Source organism: Gymnogyps californianus, chromosome 18, assembly GCF_018139145.2.
Source record: "Gymnogyps californianus isolate 813 chromosome 18, ASM1813914v2, whole genome shotgun sequence".
NCBI lineage: Eukaryota > Metazoa > Chordata > Aves > Accipitriformes > Cathartidae > Gymnogyps > Gymnogyps californianus.
Genome location: NC_059488.1, coordinates 9,693,626 through 9,712,644, shown reverse-complemented (window position 1 = coordinate 9,712,644; position 19,019 = coordinate 9,693,626). Strand labels below are relative to the sequence as shown.

The window sequence follows — 19,019 nt, the reverse complement described above, 5'->3', positions numbered from 1 at the left end:
GAGGAGGGCAGCCTGGTGTCGAGCTCGCAGTTCTTCTCCCCTCAGACACTGCTCTGCCATGGCCAAGCTGAAATGGCAGAAGGTGCTGGAGCCTCCGTAGTACCGGCCAACTTCGCTCCACTGGGGACAGAGCAGAGCGTCGTGTTTATCAGAGAAGTGCCGTGCGGGTGACTAGTTTGACACGTGGACTAACAGCCAAAAAATCCCCCACAAGAAAACCAAACACGCCACACACTAGTACGGGAGCTGGTGTTACCTGGCTGTCGGAGCTGGCCTGTTCGCTGCTCTCTCCAGAGTTGTCCCTTGCACAGGTTTCCCTGTGGGGCAGATTCACCGGAGGTGACAGATTCAAGGTTTGATGGTCGTGCAGCGGCTCCCCATGCTCTGCTGGCAGGGATCCTAAGGAGAAGATTTAAAATCACCGTAAGTAAAATATTTCTCTGTAACAGAAGGAAAAAAAGACCCCCCAAAACGGTTCCCATAGTACATGAGTTAGCATCCATTCCTGAATTCAAGTCGCCTTTGCAAAGACTTGGCAGCCAGGCCCGCATGCTGCCCTCAGCAGGAGCCTGAGGAGAGTCACCCCACAGCTGTTCACTTACAGGAGCAAGTTATGAACACTAACCTCACTTTCAAATGAAATCATGGTAAACAGGTAAAAAAGGGACCTGTAAATAGGGTAAATAACTCTCAACTGCCAAGATTATTTTCTTTAGAAGGCTCAGAAGTACAAAGAGATCACTATGGTTTAAATATGCATAATGAATATAAGTATTTAGGTCAAAATTTTCAAAATCAGATAGCAAATTAGTGAAATTTGTGATTATGTGTTCCAGCCCCTGGATGCTGTGCTGTTTCTCATGCCGTGCTAGAAAGCGTTGTTGTTTGCCCAGTACCACCAAATCCTTTAACTTAGTGTTCACCTTCTTGAAGCGCTGAGCAATATGAACTCCTTCCTCCCAAAGGTTTTCTTTCTCCCACTATTTTGGGATCCACTGGACTGTGATCTCTTTCTATCTTCAATGCAGATTGTTTCAGTGAATGCATCTCTTGATTACTGAAGGTAAGAAAGAAAGGAAATATTTTCATATTGCAGTCAGAGATACCATTTCAATTCCTAGCTTTCATAGCGAAGTCCTCTATGGAGGCTGAATCTTTTTCAAACTAGCATGGTCCTCATTTTCATGCAATATTGGAAGTTTCACCTGTGCAAAGGTGCCTTTCTGGTAATTGTATCCATAAGACTCAAGAAGCAATTATCATCTTTAATCTATGCCACTTTACCATGTGTGCACATTTTAATGTTCATTTATTCTCATTCATGCCAAGGTATATGATGGTAAAGCAAAATGAGGAAAATTATAATTTTCCCCACAAGTTTCAAAGGGGCTTCTACTTTTTAAAAAATGCAAGATCTCCCACAACATTGGAAAGGTGTTTCTACTCCAATGTATGCACAAACCATAGTATAAAGACTGTATCACAAAGATGGATACTTCACAGTAGAGATCTGAATGAATAAAATGGTTAGGCCATAGTCTTAAAGATAATGTGACGGCCATGTAAGCTGTTCTTAAATGACTTGACACAAACATCCATTTTAGAAACACAGTGCACATGCTTTAGTGCCCCAAGTCATCCATATGGTCAAGCCACAGGCTAAACCATCGGAGTGCCTCATTGTATACTGCCTTCTGTACCTGCCAGCTGCGTTGTCACCTTCTGATCGGTATCTTCTCCGCGTTTGCTCTACATGGTCCAATCTTGGCACAGAAGGATAACTGCCTTTGGAGCTACTGCACTCCTGCAAACACAGAAATTGTCTGTAGACCTGAATGATCTATTTGAAAGGCCGAACTTTTAAGCCTTCTTCCCTCATCCTCTTGGGAAAGCCCTTCGTTGCAGATAATGCTTTTCATATGCCAGTAATTCCTGAAGAGTTGGATTAACTGATGAGCTGGATACTACTCACAGTGAAATAACTGTGTGAGCATATGGAAGTAAGGTAGCATAACGGCTCACAAACTGTTGTGTATTTAGAGCTGCTTTCCTGGAAGTCAGGGTACTGTGTTCATCCTAAGGGCTTCAAAAAAAAACATACAGACATCACTTCTGTCTGAGCTGTTCAAACATATTGAAGACATTAATTGAGCTAAAGTATCCTCCAAAGCAAATACTCTCAACGATGTAATGAGAGCTTGGAATTGCACACGAGGTCTGAGCTTCTGTTTATGCATGTGGGGCTAAATTCTTATTCTAACAAATAGACACTGAAGTCCATCAGTTCCTAGCTGACTTCAGAATCTGAGGCTGGAAGGTAAACCACAAATAAACAGCATGCTAATTTTTTTTTTTTTTAAAGGACACTTTTTGGTCAAGATTAGCATCTCACTAAGCTCTCATGTCTGAGCAAGTATCACAGTAATTATATCCTGAGGACTTAAAAACCCTTCTCTTGATTTTACAGCAAAACCAGCCATAGACACCAAAAGCTGCAGTACCCAAGTGATTTCAGATCAAGTCCAAATGACAGCCTGAGGGACTCCATTACATGAGAGACCTGGGCACTTCCAGAAAGTTACTCTGACCTACAGTTTTTATCAGTTAAAAAACCCCTTTTGATTAAGGGACTCCGAGTGAGGAAAAAGAACAGTGGGGATTGGAGGAACATTTTGCTGAATGCAGAAGCAGCAACACAGGGTCTGAAATGATAACTTATCTCTGAACTGTGTTGAAGCAGGTCACTCAAAAACCTCTGGCTTTCTTGAACTTCCAGCTTCGCTTTCTCCCTCAGCACTGTAAGCTGCTGTTTCTGCTGGAGCTGATGGACCTGCGTTAGGAAATGACACGCTATGGAAGATATTTTTAACCAAGTCACATGATTCCTCAGAGCTGGGGGCAAAGGGCAGCAAACTCCAAGAGAAGGCAGCACAGGTATCGTGCAGCCAGCTCCTGTCGCATCCTGCTACCTTCAGAAGGCAGTACAAATGCTTGCTTTGGCTACAGCAGAGCAACACATTCTCGCCTACACCAGTGCTAGACTAGGACCTCCAAATAGCAAACAAAGGCTGGCACCTCTCCTTTACAGCTACATGGGGTTTATAAACCTGATGCAGAGTCAGCTGATGCCAGCTGATTATAGCCTAAACACACCTGAATCCAGGGATAGCTATCACCTTTTTACCTGGGATACCAGAACTTGAATTGCTCTTTGCTTGTTGCATAGGTTGCTTACTGTACCTTCAGTTTGTGAGCCAGTAGTAGAGAGGTTTGCCTCAGATTGTCCAGATGGCTCCTGTGTTTCTCTTCCAGTTCTCTGCAGCTAAGGTCTCCCTCACCTGCAGAAGCTTAGGAAATAGATGGTAACAGTCACCATTTCTTAACTAAAAAAATCTGTGCTCCATTTATTAGGTGCCAGCTGAAGAAAGTATCAGAGTTAACCAGAGGGAGGCAGTGGAAGCAAATTCCTTCAGGTTCCAGATGCTGCCCTGAAAATGTGTTTCTACACTGTCAAAGTCCTTCGGGATTTAAGCACTTGCTAAGTGTTTTGCCAGCAGGGCTGACTTGCTGGGTCACCACTGAGGCCAGTATACCTTGTAAATAATCTAACAGTATAATCTTATTTTCAATGGGGTACCAGGGCATCTGCTTCTCAGCATTCTTTGCTGCCTTTCAGGCCTGACTACACTTCTCAAAACATGCCTGAGTGCTAATACATAGACTTAAAAAAGGGATCACCAAAAGGGGAAGGGGCTCTGTGTACATTGTTCCTAATTGCTTTTTCCTTTTCAATCCTCCCTGGGCCTATTTTTGGAAGCCTCCCAAATCTGACACCTGCCTTTATTCCTGGAATAACTTCTCTGCATACATTTACTTCTTCTACCATATCTGAAGAAGGAAAATGTCACTACCTACATCCTGTCAAGAAATCTGTTAGCATGAAGTCCTGCAAGTGTTGGGGAGAGGGGAAGAGGTAGGACTCAAGAGGACCTATGCCAGGAAAGAGAAGGACTGGGGAGCAATTCCCGCTCTAAGCCTGAAGTCCAGAGAATGGGTTACGGTCACTCTTGTTCCCACTGCTGCTTTGCTGCACCAACAGGATCAGACCCACAAGTTACAAAAGAAGAAAAGCCTCCCAACCTGGTCACCTCTTTGGGAACTCTAGCAGCATCACGCGTGCCCCCTCCATCTTGCAACTTCTCCCTGTACAGGGGTGCAGGCTTGATTTCTCTCTTTTGTCACAGAGGGAGACAAACCCGTGAAAAAAAGCTTTTGCTTTTAAGTGGGGAAAACAACTCTTATTCCAGGTGCACCTATTTCACTGCTACTTCCTTATTGTAACTCTCCTGTCTCTCTTTTACAGTATAGGTGATGTAATGTTTACCAGTGATATGTTCTTGGCTGCTTTGAGCTTCTCAGATGAATTGCTAAGCTTATGCAAACAGGTTGCGTGTTTACTCTGTGCTGTGCCACTGTCACAGCAACCAGAGTCATAAATGAATTGAAGTGTGGGTCATAAATAGAAATAGGTTTGACTTGGATACTTGAGATAAAATCTGTATCCCTATCCAGATTGTCTGAATCCAAATTACCCCGTGCCTCAGGATAAGCCCATGACATGCAAGGTTTGTTTTTGCTTTAAATACTGCAGGATCAGAGATGTGGGCTTGCATGCCAGGATGCTTTTTGTGTTTACATGGATGTGAGTGAAATAAAATATTAATGCTTCAAGCCTGATGCAGATTTTCTATTAGAATGCTGCTGTGTTTTTATAAACAGCTTGATTGCAAATTTCACTTACCTCTTACAGTGTTACTACAGGAGACTTTTCTTCAGCCCCTACTTTTCAGAATCAAGAGACTGGATGAAAATCTCATCTTTTATTTCAGTAAAGCGTATCTCCTGGTTCTGGAGGGTTGTTTGAAAAGGCAAAATCATACTGAATTACCTAGCAATCACATGCCCAATAGAGAGTTCATCCTTTTTAAAAGATTTTTGTTTTTACCCCAATCTTTCTAATTTTGAGGACTGATTCAGACTCTTTAATGCTTATAGTTACCATAGATGATTTTGTGAAATGGTATATTTAGGAAAATCCTGTGGGTGAAAGAGCTGTTGTTTCTACAGGGAAGTTTTATTACTGATTTTAAGCAATGTAATAGAAAAAAGACAAGTGAACCGTTCTTCAGTGGGTGTATAGACAGCTCATCACTTTCAAAAGCCAGATGAGGATCCCTCCTTCAATACTAAGAAACAAGGTCATTTTATAAAAAAAATTTACAAGCTAAATTTATTGATGCTCCGTTGTCTGAGTAGCTTTTAATACTAATATCTGGGCCATTCTGAAGTATGGTAATCTATTAGGATATAGTTTAAAACTGGCAAGTATTTTCAATTTGTGCCTCAAACTGAACAGTGTTATTGTTGTTCTGCTCAAAGCCTGACCAATGGTATTGATCTCAAAGTGAATAAAAAGTTTGTTCTGATCTGTTTTCACTCCTTTTGAACATAATTTTCCTAATTGTGGCTATTTCCAGATGCATTTCTTGTGTTGCAACATCCTGCATTAAAGAAAATACCATCTGGCTAAACTTCACGTCCTCTTACGTTATGATGAATGGCATTTTACTGCATACTCAGATAGCTTCAATGTACATACACTCAGTCTTTTTAAAAAAAATGCTATTTATTAAATCACTTTCCGCTGCACCTGCAGAATCTCAGCAAAGCCCTGTAGAATCTCTGTGACATATAATTAAAAAAGACGGGCTAAAAGTCTCATTTTTCTAATCACTTGAAGCTAGGCAGAAGCACTTACCGCTGCTTTACTCAAGGACAGCTTTTTCTCTTTCTGCCCATGTCAGCAATCAGTCCAAACCCGTTATTACAAAAATACGTACTTGCAACTTTAGATGTAAGCACAACTTTGACTACATTATTGCCTGGAGGTGTATGAAGATAGGGTGTAAAGAGTCCTGAAATGCTGCTGTGGAATGGAGCAATAGATCCAGAAGGAATTGACCCATTTGATACCCAGGTCAGGGCAATCCTTCCCCTCTCCCAAATTACTGTACTAGCTCAATTGCTTTATTATTTTAGGATGCTCTTCAGGGAAGGGATGGATGAAATACCACCCAGGCATTTCAGTGCTTTGTTAGCATGCAGGAACTGAGCTGTAGTGATGACAGGTAAATGGAGATAGAGAAAAGAGGTTTGCTAACTCCTGATCACAGCTGAGATGATATGCAGCGCAGGCGAACAGGATGGCTGTTTGGCCCTTCTTGAGCAAGACCTGTGAGCCAAGAGCAATCCCTAAGCAAGAGACTCTAAACTTGCAGGCTGTACTTGTTTACTCAGGAAAACCAATGGGCTGATCTGCATTCTTGAGTACCTCGGAGAATCTGTATTTCCACGCCTGCTGAATCAGTTTCTTCTCTCCTCTATAAATACGTCTGGTATCCCACTTGTCATTGAAGAGTAGCTGCTTGCTAAACAAGGGGATTAATGTGGCCTGCGCTGCTCCTGCCCTCTGCATATTTTGTGTTTATATCTAAATCCTCTAGTGCGGAGGGTTGGCTAGAGTTCAGCTTCCAGCCAGATGTTGCAGCACATGGCAATACCTCACCCTCCTGCTGCCCCTTCCACGTGTGGCATGCCAATACAGAGCAGCAGAGCAGCTCTTGCCGCAGGCTAGTGAGAGCTGGGCCTGAATCTGGACCTAAGCAGAACCCTGAATTTCCATGGAATGTTCCTTCCGTTGCTCATCAATTATACTAAATTCCCTCAACCCACTACACTTGCAGTATGGATACCAAAGCCCCAACCTGTATGGCAAAGCAACACTGGACTCCACAGAGTAACAAATGCACACATGTGTCCACATGCTTTGCAGTGCTATTTTACAAGCAATAGCACACTATGGGGTAGTAGCATGGAGACGGACGAAGTCCTGACTTCTTGTGCACACACAGGCTATAGGATGATTTACCAGCCAGCTAATAAGCAGTGAAAATACAGTCTCTCTGGGTCTGGAAAGAAACTAGTTCAGAGAGAGAAAACTGGTATCAAAGGAAGTGAGATCAATTCTCAAGAGCAATTCTCATGTTGCCTGTCACAGAGTCAAGAAGCATGCTATGGTTCAACGCTGCCATCATTGCAGACTACTTTAGAAAAGTTTGAAGGCTGATGATGGAGCTCACTGAAGCTTCACCAGGCAGCAGCTTTGTAAAATGCAAAGACAGTGTAGGATTTTGAATTGAAACACAAAGTGCTGTCTTATCTCAAAACTATCAATCAGAGGACAATTAGCTGAAACCATGCTGTTACACTTTGCTGATTCCACTAATTTAATCATTTCTTCCTCTGCTAGAAGCAAGAAGGCAGCTCCCTCTAGTGACATGAGAAAATATGTCAACCAGCAGTTAAGGGAAAAGATGTTACATGTATTTTCTTTGTAATCCAGGTTAAAATTCTGCATTTTAAGAACAACAGAGAGCATTCCATTTGCTTTCCTAATGCAAATTACTTTAAATCAGTAGCCATGCTTAATCTTCAACATTTAGAAAATACTTTTTAAACAATTAATTTCAGCTTAAGCCTTGTTATCTCTCAAATAAAAAAAGGAAACAAAAGTCTGGCCTGATGAAATGAGCTTTCTGGCTCATTTAGTCCAATCTGGCTCATAGTCCAATCACAAGGCTGTAGGAAGGGGCACAGGGAAAATGTTTTTTTAAATCGCCTAGTTCCCTTATTTCATAGCAATACAGAAACTTGGGTACTGTGGGCTATATTCAGAGGGTGTGCTGCAGTATCAAGGCAAGTATAGCTCATCTTCTCAGCTCCCTGTGGAAGAGACCTGGTGGTCTGGCAGGAATGATGGAAAGATTTTATGTAGTGGTGTCTCTGAGATAAGCAGAATGTGCAAACCACTTCCTCATCAGCTGACTTGGTTATACCAAGTTTTGTGCCTAAACTGATCGGAGATGCATATACGAGCTATGCGAAATACCCCCCAGTGATGCCTGTGGAGACGACTTGTGTTCATCACAGCATGTGCTTATAGCATTTGCAATTCTGGATTTTATACTGGCTGTGTTTAAAAAGAGAATTCAACAGTTCAGGACATGTTCACCGTCTTAGTCCAGGCAGTAAATCATTACAAATACCTTGTGAATATCTGCTTCTTATACTGTGCTTTATTATGTTTGAAAATGAAATTTGTTATTTTGCCAAGCATGTTTACTACAGAAAATTTTTCATGTCTTTGGCACAGCAATTAGCAGTTAGGTGATGCATGTATCTTTTAAATGTAAATATTTATATTTTGCAGCAGTTGTATATTTGCACATCATTATGCTGCATGTGCACGGTGACTTCTGTGTTCTGTGAAAGAGAACAGAATCAACTGCTGGTGTGATGCATTATAGCAGACAATATAGCCTTGCGTCTGAATGCCCTTTTCCTGACAAGAGTGGTGAACAGATCCACTTGTGACCCATATTTCAAAACCACATTGTCTTCAGAATGACAGTTCTGTGCCTCATCTGCAGCAACATGGCCCACAGTGGAACTGCTGCCTTACAGTCAAACCTTGGGCTTGAGCTCACTCAAACGCAGTCAGCTCCTGCAAACGCTCAGAGAAGGTAAAGGTTTCTCCTGGCATAGACATGAGGCAGCAGTTCCTATTGTTCATGTGGTGAATAGTGGATGGCAGGGTCTTTTTGCCAGATAGCTTCCAGAACTGGGGCCCTCAGTTATTAATATTTAATAAATACAATCTCTTTCGCTTATGGTAAACACTTCAGACAACAGACTTACTGTCCAATCATGTAGGATGCCCTCCTAGTCCCTGGGGGGTGGGGAGAAGCATAGTAAACAATGCTGGCTTCTCCACCACCTCAAAATCCAATATTACATATAAAATTTTGTGGGGAAAACAATGAAGAATCCTTAATAAGAGCAAAGGCTTTTTGTGAGTACTCTCTTTGAGGAAAGGTTATCTGATCTTGTTCTTTTGTCTCAGAAAAGCCCTTAAAACAATGCACCATCTGCTACTGTTTGGTGGAAGCAAGCAGAGATCTCTTCAGACAGAGCGGCCTGCACGCTACTGTTTGCCACTTAACCCCTTCGGCCACAAACTTTCCCTTGTTTCTATGCAGACATTTGTTCTGAGCAGAAGTGGCGATGCCCTGCACCCCACCCTTGCCTTGGCCAGCCCTGCAGGATCCTTGAGCAGATCTCTCCATTCAGCCTGCAGCCTTTGTTAACCCTTGTAAATGTTCTGTGCCTTGATGTCTCTTGCTGTACAAGTAGGATAATATCCCACACTTATCTGATGTGGTAATTATGAAGAATGAATTGCAGGGCTCCCTGAGACCTTCAGATGAAGCTACAAGGTGCTGACAAAGTCTCTGATCTGAATGGGGTTTGTTCCATGGGGGCTGTCTGTAGCTGTCGCTGTGTAACTCAGCACAGGAGGAACCTGTGAGGTGACGCTCTGCTGAATTCACACCCGTGAGACAGCACAGTGCTGCATCGAAAAGGCAAAGCGTTTCTATTGCATTTTTTAGTGGGCCTTATCTGTTAAAGCAGACATGAAGGCTGAGGGGACATTTTTTCATATATTCATTCTTCACCTTCGAAATCTGGAACGTGAACCAGCTATTTGAAATTCCCCCTCACCCTAGAAGTTTTTTCAGTCCAAGTCAGAACCGTTAGCAAGAATTCTTTTGCAATGAAGGACTACTCATTCTTTTGCAATAGGATAAGAAGTACCTTGGGAGGGCACTGAGTAACCACCGTGCTCTGACACTTTGGGAAACGCCACCTTACCAAAGTCCTGCTCAAAGCTGTCGTGACTCTCAGCTCCAGTGCTCAGAGCGGCAGAAGGCTGTAATGTGAGGCTGTCTGGTGTCCTCAGGCTCTCTCTGGGAGACTGGTTGGCAATTTCCTCTTGATTCTGAACTTTCAGAATAGTCTCACACCGGTAGTGATTCCTCTGAGCTGTGAGTTCTCTCTGCGGACTGTGTCAAGGTAACAACAACAATTACTCAGAGAGTTTTTGAGATCCTGCATGTGTATAAGCAATCTTTTGAACTGAAAAATGGTTATTTCATTTTAACAAAGCTATCATTTATTAGATTTTGTTAAATGGAAACAAAAGACTCACTGAAAAGTCGTACCTGCCAACGTACAAAATCCCCTTTCTTGTACCTTGATGTTGTCAGGAAAGCTAACACCACTTGTCCTTACCTACTCTAATTACTGCTTTGAAAGAGCTGGATGTTTTTCAGCCTGGTGGCAAATAGAAACAACCACCTTGCAGTTTTGAAGCTTAATTTATGAGGGCTGCATTGTACAATCCGTGCCATTGTTAGGACTTGGTTGCACAATCTAGCTCTGAACCTTGGCAAAGTTATCTGAAATCTTTTTAGAAACACAAAGTACTGATCTCTGTTCCAGTGTTTCTGGGACTTGTGCTGAGCATGGCTGTGGCCCAACTCAGATTTGCTATTGATATATATACTTTAATATTGCAAAACAGTGTCAGCACCAAGTCCCACAGTCCCGACGAAGATCTCAGCTAACTGGTTTTACTTTGTTTTGATCTGTAACTATCTGAGCTTAACTAAAAAGATTAGGAAGGAAGGTGTGAAAATGGGCATTTATTGATCAAGCCTCAGCTGAAACACATGCAGGGACACTGAGACACATTGAAATGGTGGCAGATGTTTTCTTTTTTATACAGAAAAATGAATGTGGAAAATTTTTTTTATCAGCAATCAGCTTAGGGAAATCTTATTTCATTTTTCTCGTTAATAAGCTTTTCTTTGTTTTTCATGACCCAGAAACTGCTAAAACGATTAGAACAGCTTCCACTAATATGTCTTGGATGTAGTCTTCAGAAAGCGGGAGCAAAGGTGGATGAGAGAGAAAGAGAAGAGGTAGCAGGGATTTCTTAAAAAGCACTTCTAATATTTGTTGGGCAAATGTGCTGAGTATTGTCTCTGCATTTGTGTTGTGATAGTTTTTTAGTCAATGCCACTGTTCCTTTGGCTTTTGAGAAATGCCTACTTCTGTTTGGAGAGACTGATGCCGAGGTCCAAATCCAACCCTGCCTGTTTCCTAGGAAGGCTACTGCCAACATTGGTGGAAGTCAATGCAGATTCTACAGAAAATATTGGGATTACACAGGAGTGGGCAGCAACCCCTCTCCTCCAGACACAACCAGCTCTGCAGCGGGCATAAACCATCACAATTCCCAGATGAGGCTCTTTGGATTTGCACCAGCTAAAGAGAAAGCATTATTGGGTCCACAGTAGGAGGCAGAGCTGTGATCTAACAGCTAACTGTCTCGGGACATCAGGCCTCTGCCTGGCAACTGCTTGCTCTGCCCTAGCCTGTGAGGCTGCCCAGTGCACTTTTAAAACTGAACTTACGGCAAAAGGGTTATGATCTTTTTGACTCTCAAGAATGTAACAGAAAGCCACTTATATAGGTAACTGAATCAAAATAAGGATGAAACTGCATACACGTTTTCTGGCGGTTTGGAGAATTCCCATCAGTGAGTCATTTGCATTAGCAACAAATCTCCATCAGCCTCCCCTGCGGACTGCAGAGCAGCCGTGCATGAAATGGGAACATTTCTTATGGAAAGAGGCACCTGCAGGATTTCTTGCATGAACATGAGTCACTGTTTTCACAGCTATAATTAAACATGTAAACACAAAACTGTGCTGTCGAAACTGGCTGTGGATAAGATCATGTTCAAGAGCAGTGATTTGGTAACACTGGATGTTTTGTATTTGTGAATGAGGCCGGGAAACAGCCAGTTTTTAACAGGTGGCTTTGTTTAGATGAACTCTTGAAAAGAATATCCATTTTAGCCAAATGTGGACTCATAACTCATTATTACTGGTAGCAACAGTGGAAGTCAGAGCACAGACCCAATTCAGCTGCTTTTACTGTCACATTTTCTAACCTAGCTCTAGCTACATTGGTGATGAGCTATACAGGCACGGGTTTACCAAGGGCTAAGAACACAGGACTATTCCCGCCTGTTAGCTGAGTCCTGTGAAGTTTTGTGTGCTAGTCAAGAGGCAGGCTTCCTTCACCCCCTACTAACACTCCCCCATATGGAGTTCGTGCACTCACAGTGCAAACATGTCTGGAGCAGGAGAAATTAGGACCCTGGAAAGTGTGCTCCTCAGTCACCTCCTTAACACACTGCTGCTCCTTTACCATGCGGCTTTCTGTCTGATCAGATCGTAGCTGCATGCCCTCAGCAGGCGTGTGAATTGGTTGATACTGGAGCAACTTCAGAAAGAGCTAGATCATGGGACCCTCATGTTGTTCTTACTTGCGTGTGCTGCCCACTGGTGCGTACAGGACTCTCATCCACTTTTGCTTCCCGTGAGTGAGTGTGTGCAGGCTTCAGGACTAGGTGCAAAATTAGAATCTAGATGATACGCAAATGAAAGCTGAGGACAATTCAAAGACAGGCTTTTACTCTGAACCTTTGTATTATCTACTTTACCAGTAGCTAAGAAAGGGTTAGCCATGGGGTGGTCTTTCTTTTGTATCTCCCCTTCACTGTCACTACTGCTGCATCAGAGAGCCCTCAATCCACAAGGAGATGAGTCTGGAGTCGTTCACAATATAGCAACACTTTCCACTTCTAATCTCTAAATACAGTGATATTTTATCTGCAAGTAGCTCTCCTCATCTTTTGAACTGGCACTTGCAACAGGGTTGTGATTTATTGTTTGAGAGGTTTTATTGGTGGGTTTTTTTCTGTGATGCTCTGAGGACTTTGTTTGACGCCACTGCTCCAACACACGGGAGCTTTGCTTTCTCAGTAATTGCATTGTTCAGGAGATCAGTGCAATCTGTCTTATTTCTACTTTGTCTGATGCGTGTCCATTACAGCTGAGGGGCTATTGCCTTCGGGGCCCACGGGGGTTCTGCACCTACCTTCCATTACTGTGAATGAGAGTGGCATATAAACACGCACACATCAAGACAAGAGTAACGGACCCCACCATTTTCTTCAGACTGGTGGGCTGCGCTCCCTAAGGTGCAGTGCATACGCAGCTCTGGCTCTCTTCACTGCATGCTCTGAGTGCCGAGTGCTCATGTTTTATACATTTGCCATCTTCTATGACAGAACAGCTCCATAATCCTTGCAACTGATCTCTCGGAGCAGGAATCAGCCCAACCTCTGTGAATGTGGTAGTTGCGCACAAAGAACAGGGTTTTAACTCTCAGTAATTCCAGTAATTACTCTTCATAACTTTGGTAAGCTGAGCTGTCTGGACTTATCTCTCCAGTTTTCATTTTCCTCTTGTTTACTTTGCACTGTAAAGCTGTAAACAATCTTCTTAAAAAGAATGCCATGCCTTATATCCCGCCTTCAGTTAAAAAACCCCACTCTTCTTCCCACTAGAGCTTTCTGCAGTTCAACTGCAAGTAGGTTGGCACAGCCAGCTCGGTCCCAGGCACGAATGAACTGCCCGTTAAGCAGAGCCACGCCATCCCCGCCTGGGCAGGGATCCCGCAGCACCAACGCCTCATCCTCCGCTCTGAACGGGAAGTTGGGGACGCGGTGGCCAGTTTGCTGCACATATGTCGTTTCTTTGGTAATGCCTGTCCCGGTCATATTTAATCTTCTAGGGCTCAGGGGATTTATTCTCTAAGGGAGAGACTGCAGAGAGATGTGCAGCCCCTGCGGGGACTCTGGCTTTGTCCTTCTCTGTGGCTGGACAGGGGCACAGTCTGGTTTGCAGTCAGCGATTGCGTCTGAAATAACAGGTCCCTTCATGGTCCTCCCTGTCACCAAAGATGACCCTCCTGGGGCAGTGACACGAATATGTCTTTGCTCTCTAAGATACAAGCTAAACGCAGAGGATTTTCTATCGACTGCCATCTACATTAAACATTTAATTAATGTAGGCTGACTGAAAACAACCTGCGTTAATGTAATCCTTTTTTCTAAACTTCCTGCTTCAAAACCTATTTTCCATAATAACCAACATGTGTCCTGTTCAAGGAAGTTTAATGTTTGTGAGTAGGTGTTGCTCCACATACACACAACCTGTAGAGCTGCAGTAATCAGCATTTTTCACCTACTTTTGGAGCAAAGTGAGCGAAAACAATTACTAAAAATTAATGTATAGTATTCAGTTGATTATGTCACTCTTTAATCCCCTGCAAAAAGCAGATCAGTGGAGCTTCAACCGAGTGCTCATAATCAATTTAGTCTTCTGCCAATGCCACGTGTTAAAATATTGAGGGTTTTATGTCACCGGGGCGGGAGGGAGGCCCGAGCTGCCTGTTCCTTTCCAGACACGGAGCTCTGGCCCAGGGGGAGGTCGGGGCGCCGCGGCCCTCACGCTGCCGGGGGCCCGGGGGCGGCGGCGGGCCCAGCCAGCGGCCCCGGCGGCTCCGCGGGCGCGGAGGGGCGCGCGCGGCTGCCGGCGCCCCCTGGCGGCGGGCTCGCGGCGCCACCTGGCGGGCAGCCCCGGCGCCGCCGCAGCCCCCCGGCCCGGCCCGGCCCGGCCCGCCCGCGGGGACGCGCGCAGCCGGCGGGGGACCCCCCCCCCCCCCCCTCCTCCTCCCGGGGGCTGCCCCTGCTCCAGAGAGGGGTGGAAAGCCAGAGCTCCCCCGGACAGGCGGGGCAGGGCTTGGCTGCGTGGAAAGAAGCCTCCGCCTCAGCTCCCAGTCTCTTCCCGCTGCTGGGAGGTTGCGTCTAGGGCAAAGCTGCTGTAGGGGAGACCCATCTCCCCAAAAAACCCCAGCTGAACCTTTCCTATTGATCTTCCAGCTCTCTACAAATAGGTGGTTCCCTCTTTCAGTATATCTTGTGTCAAAATCTGCCTGCTTGGCAATTCGCTGGGTAAGGAGTAAAGAGCAGTCTGGCTCCATGCTGAATTGGTGCTATTTATTTTAACTACATGTGTGTGTGTGTGTGGTCCGTTTAGCAGAGAATAATCGAATTTGTTTACCTTCTAGCGAGGAATCTGTGAGATGGAGAGGCTGGGCTGGTTATTGGCTTTTCATGCAATAGGCTTATGTCCACCTCAGAGCCCTTATTCACAGGAAAACCTTTTAAAAAGACAAATGAAGGCATTTAATAAATATGCTCTTTGTAGAAATGAAATGGCCCAAGCTTTGGCATCTATTCTCTGCCTACTTATGTGTGAGCACTTAAATTCCATGTAGCTTTTCTTATCCACAGATTTCTAAGTACATGGGGTTAGGCTTATAATTCTTTTTTCACTTCTGGGAAAGCCTAGGCACCAGAAAGTGAAGTGATGTGTCCAAGATCAGTGGCAAAGCCACAGATAAAATTAAGAGATGTAGTTTCACAGGTGCAATGAGAGGAGAAGAAAGTAATTAGATCATTACCAAGTTAGATCATTACTTCTTAATGTGATAGCCTCTACTTCAGTCCCATCTCTCCTCTCACAGGGGGACTGACGGACTTTTCAGTGCTAACCAAACAGACATATAAGAAAAGTCAGTCACTACTAACATTCTGGCAACCTTCTGATCTGAGGAGATTTGCTGGAATTTCATGGTTCTGCCCTACTAATCTAAAGATACTGAACAGCGTATGGAGTGGCACTCGTACTTGCTGCTGCCGGAGGGTCCCTAGGCTGCCTGTGCTGCTTGCTGAGGGCACCTGTGACTCTTCTTGACATTAGATTTGTGAGCTGTGCAGAGAACAAGCCTGCAAACACTCAAGGCTCCAGCGACTGCTCCCTCTGAGCAGTACAGATACAGACTAGAAGACCCACTGCTCCAGGATTTTCCAAGGCAACAACACTTGCAATAGCCAAGGGGAGATGAGGCTTAAACGCTGCTTTGTAGCTTTGAAAGACTTGGGCTATGGCATCTGAGTGTCACTGTCGCATCGTGTCAATATGATCTACCTTGCAATGTGTTGCTCAGGTCTTCCCCAGTGTTGAGATGCCTCTGTCCTGCGCTATGAGAGATCCATGGTAATTCTTTGCTGGCAGCACTCCCACCAGGCAAAGGAGTGGGTATTTCCTTCTCTCTGTCCAGGACTGTTGCTCCCTCAGTGCTACCCGCAAGGCTAATCCTGCCCAGTCCGTGAAATTCCCTATCATCTGATGACACACATAACACATCAGGATCTGGAGCATCCAGAAGCATTTGTATAGTCATTGTCCTGTCTTGCTCATCCTTGGATGTCTCAGGTTCTGGGACAGGAGAAGACTCATTGTAAAGGTTCAAAGTTGTCTCTGTCGATGTTTTGTCAGCAGAGTCTTTAACCCAGCTTGCTGCATTCAGTCTCTTAGTTGCCATCTCAATCTTTTCTGCAAGTTCCTTGGATAGACTATGTATGGCTTTCACTCGATCCTGTTTACTTCTGCATGGAGAAAGACCAGAAGTCGGGTCCTTGGTGTAAGGTTTTGCATCTTTCTGAGGAAGGGAAAAGCTCGGAGGAGGCGTATGCAGAGCTGGAGGAGAGCAGTCCCTCAAATCTTCACATTTCAGAGGACTGAGAAACCAGCACTCGGATTCCCATGGTGCTGGAGAAGCTAATGCCTCTCTTTTTTGGGGTGATTGAACTGTTTCTAGAAGTTGATTCCTGTTTAAACAAAAAGGAGAAATGTCACATTAAAAAGACAAAATAACAGTAGCTTTCTGCACAGACCAGTATCCTCAGCTAAAGTGCTTCACAGAAGAAAAAGAAACAGATTTCCCTGTCTATACATACGCTTGTCAAATGATAGATTCAGGATGGAGCATGAACTGCTGACAGATGCGGAGAAGAATCAGCCTGGGGCTAGCAAGGAATAAGTATTATTTAAAAATACAAAGCATAGAAGTAGGCTGAAAAGTTTGCCTCAACCTGGAGAGCCAGAGCATCGGTGTCCTTCCACGCTCAAAAGCACTCCCAGGTGCTCCCAGGTTCTGTAACCGCGCTGGACTAGGGTGCAGTGAGGCTGATTTTAAGGTGAGATGTGACAGTACATTAGTCCAATGCTCTATTTTTTATAGTTTACAACAGAATACTATGAAAAGTCTGCAGTGTGTGCTGAGAAAGAGGCTTTCTAGGATGCTTTTTATGTCTGAGTACCTGCCTCTGTGATCTTTACTTAATAGAGTACACGATGTTTTATCCACCCAGGCCATGAAACTCCTCTCCAGGATTCCACCACTGGTTTGCTCCTGCAACAGAAATGACCATTAGTGTAAGCACTAAATAGCTAGGCAACATGAGGGTAATATTTGGCTTTTGTTCCACTTATCAATTGGTTCACATAACTGGAAAACTGCATGCACCAAAAACCAAATCTGTTCTTTTGGCTCAAGCAATGGAGATTTCCAGGCTTTTGGCCCTGAAGTCAAGGGTTTCAGCCTTACTAATGAGCCCAGCAGTTCTTCCCATAATTAGAAGTTAATTGCTCTGTTTTTCCAGATAAAACTTTTTCTCCCTGACACTTCAAACCATTTGTATGAACTGTTTCATCTCCTACATGGTGCTGTACCGATCAAGACTGGAGGGGTTTCAATCTGCCACTCCTTTATGACTTACTTGCTGAAGTTTACACTGAGGACTTTCTTTTGCAGAAGCCGTTTCCCTGATGAGCTTGCACATCTGGTCAGAACACGTTTTCTTTCCAATAGCTTCTTTCTGTTTCCTGTATACTTCTTGCAATCTCTTATTTCTCATCTCTGTGGCCTGCACCAAAGACTTTTTCTCTTCTAGGCTTTTCTTTTTTCTTTCTTCATTCTTTCGATACATAAATTCCTGAACAATTTCAGGGCTGTACGGGTGAGGTTTTTTAATGTTTATCTTCCTCTTTGAAGAGTGCTTAAGGTTTTCTTTCTCAGATCCTTTCTGTGCAGGGCTGCTTGAGCCTTTCTGTCTCTGAGGAGATGTGCTTTTTCCTCTGCTGCAGTTTCCTGAGGTGCGGGGCTTGGCTCCATCTTTCATTAATGAAGATGGTGTCTTTTCCCCACTGAAGGCAGAGGGAGTTATGCCCCGAGGTCCACTTGAAGGAGAATGGATCCCTAGGTATTGCCGCAGAACTTCTACCTTTCCTTTTGCAGTATCTTTTGGGAGCCTGGTATGTCTCTGTTCATCATGATACTGGCTTTGCAAGTGTAGGTTCCTGAGTATTTGTTTTGTACCCTTGGTTGGTGCATTGCTGCCCCTTTCAATAGCCTTGCTGGGGGGAACCACGCAGCTTTTGAATTCAGGGCTTTTCCGCACAGGTTCATTTCCCTTTTCTCTGGAGCTGTTTTCCATCGCTGGTATTGCTACAAATCCTCTACCAGGTTCTATGGAAAGCATTTGGAAACAATAGTGGTGTTATTACTTCAGAGATGTATCAATTCCTGTCTCTATCATGTGCATCTCAAAACCTGTTTCCTACTGTAGGACTGAGGACTATTTGCATGTGTAGCCCAGGCTTGTATGTCTGTTGTAAAATCCGCAATGTTCTAGGGAGAAGATAAATCTGTAAGGGTGAAATTTGAAGTTGCAGTGGCCAATTGTACAAATGATGTGTAGTTTGTGGCCCTTCAGTATAAACAGAATTTAATATACATGGCCAGGGAAACCCTTTATCTCATAAACTTCTTATGCTTGTCAGTGTAGCACAATGAGAACTCGGTGGCCAGCCTCAGCTATTGGTAGACCCAGGGAAGCTCTACAGCTGTGTCTGGCAAACCAACCCAGCTAAAAAGCAGAGTATGCTAGTATGTGCAGGACATGGAGCTCATGCTGTATCTCTGCTGGGGAGACATAACCTGTGTCATGATCCAGACAAGTCTTATTTTAAGGACACAGTGCATTTGCATTGTCTCTTCAAAACCACAATGGATGCAATGTGCCAGCTGACCACGGACAACAGCTTTAGTAATTGTTCTGGGTGGCTGTTAACCTGACAAGTGAGTTATTGCAAGAGTCATTAAAGACAGGTGCTCAGAAGGGCCTTGAAACCTTTTGTTTCAACTAGTTTTAATACACCACTTTTTTGTTT

General features: G+C 44.1%; 1 protein-coding gene across 1 annotated transcript; it reads right to left on the bottom strand.

The window, feature by feature from the left end:
• Window positions 1-90: 90 nt before the first annotated feature.
• Window positions 91-18,283, bottom strand: CCDC187 (coiled-coil domain containing 187). The gene is made up of 10 exons (XM_050908161.1): window positions 17,567-18,283; window positions 17,108-17,199; window positions 15,933-16,615; window positions 15,003-15,102; window positions 9,832-10,022; window positions 3,241-3,347; window positions 1,701-2,830; window positions 924-1,057; window positions 257-399; window positions 91-120 (listed from the first exon to the last, which is right to left on the bottom strand). The coding sequence occupies exons 1-7, from the start codon at window positions 18,281-18,283 to the stop codon at window positions 2,579-2,581; spliced, it is 2,142 nt and encodes a 713-aa protein (XP_050764118.1). The 3' UTR covers window positions 91-120; window positions 257-399; window positions 924-1,057; window positions 1,701-2,578.
• Window positions 18,284-19,019: the final 736 nt, after the last annotated feature.